The following is a 2,000-nucleotide window of genomic DNA, read 5'->3' as shown; positions in this document are numbered from 1 at the left end:
GACGGTGGGCGGCCGGTGCCGCGCTCGCTGCCCCAGCGCCCCGGCCCCCCGGGAGGTCCCCTCCCCCGACCCCTTTGGTGATCCCCGGGCCTGGGGGGCCAGGTCGGCAAGCCCCGGCTCGGACCCGGCCCCGCAGCCCTGCAGGCCCCGCGTCTGCCTCTCCTCCACTTCGGCCTCGTCCTCCTCCTCCTCGCCCTCCCCAGCCCCTGCCGGCAGCAGGGAGTCCGTCAGCCCCTGCCCGTGGCCTCGCCCGGCGCCAGGCATCCGGCTGTGCGACGGCACCGTGCCGGCAGCGCCCGAGCCTTCGGCCCACGCTGGTGAGTGCGGGCATGGGGTAGAGGGCTGGGGCGACTGGTATTGAGCTGGTCCCCGCAGAGGTGGGAGGAGCAAGACATCGCCCTGCAGCCCCCCGGACCTGGGCCCTGGGGTCCCCGCACCCCCACCCCTATGCTACGAGCCACACCGCTGCCCTCAGCTCGGAGCCAACAAGCTCCTGCGGGTCCCAGGTGAGGCCCCGCAGACTCGTGGCAGTGGTGACCCATGTTGAGGGCTTGGCTCTTGCTGGAGTGAACCCAAGTCCAAGGCCAGGGCTTGGCTGGGGTCGTGCTCCCGCTCCCGTCAGCGAGGCCACAGGGTCCCTTGCCAGCCCCCCGTGCAGGCTGCGCGCGCTCCCTCTGACTCCGGCCTCCTCTTGGCAGACCCTCCCCGCGCCCCCACCCAGCCCTGCACTGCCCCCAAGGATGTCCCGGTGGTGGCCCCCCCGCGGCGAGTCCGGAGCAAGAGGCCGTCGGCTGGGCAGGCTCTCGGCAGCAACAGCGACCTGGTGGGTGCCCCTGCCCCACGCGGGGCCTGGGCAGCGTGAGCACCGGCGGGTGCCCGAGTCCCGTGGCCTGGTTAATGAGCCAGCTGCGGCCCTGGGCAAAGGCAGGAGAGGCTGGAGGCTCCGTATTTGGGGGTTACTGGTTCGATCCCAACTGGGGGCCCCGGCAGCGTGCTGGCGGTAGAGAGCAGGGCCCAGCAGGTGGGGTCACACCGGGGATCCTTGGATCATCTCGGTGGGCTGATGGGCACTCAGGGCCTCTCGCCTGGCAGGCTCTGGAGGGGGAAACTGAGGCACGCAGTGGGTGATGCTAGACGAGCCAGGCAGAAGTGGGGATCTGGGTCCGCTCCGAGTGCTCTCCTTGCCTGGAGTGGGGCCAGCCCCCCATGCCCACCCTCCATGCACGTGTCTTGCAGTCCCGCTCCCTGAGCCCATCCCCACTGTGGAGCTGTGGCCCGTCTCACTCCGCGCCAGCCAGCCTGGGCGAGAGGGGCTTCTTCACGGCCACGCAGCCTGCCCTTGGTACGTGCGGGGCAGGGGGGGATGCGGTCCCTCCGTGGCGGGGGGCCGCGTCGGCCTGAGCAGGGTCAGGGGGCGCGTGGCTGAGATCTGATCAGCACCCCCACTCCACCCCAGGGCTTTCCCGCGGCCCCAGCCCTGTGGTGCTGGGCTCCCAGGACGCGCTGCCCGTGGCCACCGCCTTCACCGAGTACATCCATGCCTACTTCAAGGGTCGGGACCCCGACAGGTAAGAGGCAGGTGGGTGCCATTGGGCAGCCCCCAAGCCTTGGGCAGCGCCGGGGGCTGCAGGCACGGCGTGGCCCCGGCAGATACGGACTCCTCTCGCCTGCAGCTGCCTGGTGAAGGTCACGGGGGAGCTCACCATGTCCTTCCCCGCCGGGATCGTCCGCGTCTTCAGCGGGACCCTGGCACCGCCTGTGCTCAGCTTCCGCCTGCTGCGCACGGCCTCTATCGAGCAGTTCCTGCCCAACGCCGAGATGCTCTACAGGTATCCGGGGGGTCGGGGGGCAAGGAAGGCTCCAGCGGGGGCCCCCGGGCCCGTCTGACCCGCCCCTGCCGGCCGCAGTGACCCATCCCAGAGCGACCCCAGCACCAAGGACTTCTGGCTGAACATGGCAGCGCTGACCGGGCACCTGCAGCGCCAGGCAGAGCAGGCCCC

At 71.7% G+C, this 2,000-nt stretch overlaps 1 protein-coding gene across 1 annotated transcript in view; it reads left to right on the top strand.

The window, feature by feature from the left end:
* Window positions 1–2,000, top strand: part of LOC109318682 (F-BAR domain only protein 1-like) — a gene marked incomplete at its 5' end in the record, with an annotated part of 6,534 nt that overhangs the window by 2,996 nt on the left and 1,538 nt on the right. Inside the window, 6 exon segments of the mRNA XM_019548059.1 lie at window positions 1–317; window positions 699–823; window positions 1,237–1,342; window positions 1,457–1,568; window positions 1,674–1,829; window positions 1,908–1,995. The exon segment at window positions 1–317 is cut by the window's left edge and continues 103 nt beyond it. Coding sequence (XP_019403604.1) covers window positions 1–317; window positions 699–823; window positions 1,237–1,342; window positions 1,457–1,568; window positions 1,674–1,829; window positions 1,908–1,995 — 904 coding nt within the window.

The sequence above is a fragment of the Crocodylus porosus genome, unplaced genomic scaffold, assembly GCF_001723895.1.
Source record: "Crocodylus porosus isolate Cpor-Errol unplaced genomic scaffold, CroPor_comp1, whole genome shotgun sequence".
Taxonomy (NCBI): domain Eukaryota; kingdom Metazoa; phylum Chordata; order Crocodylia; family Crocodylidae; genus Crocodylus; species Crocodylus porosus.
This window is presented reverse-complemented; position numbering and strand designations above follow the sequence as displayed.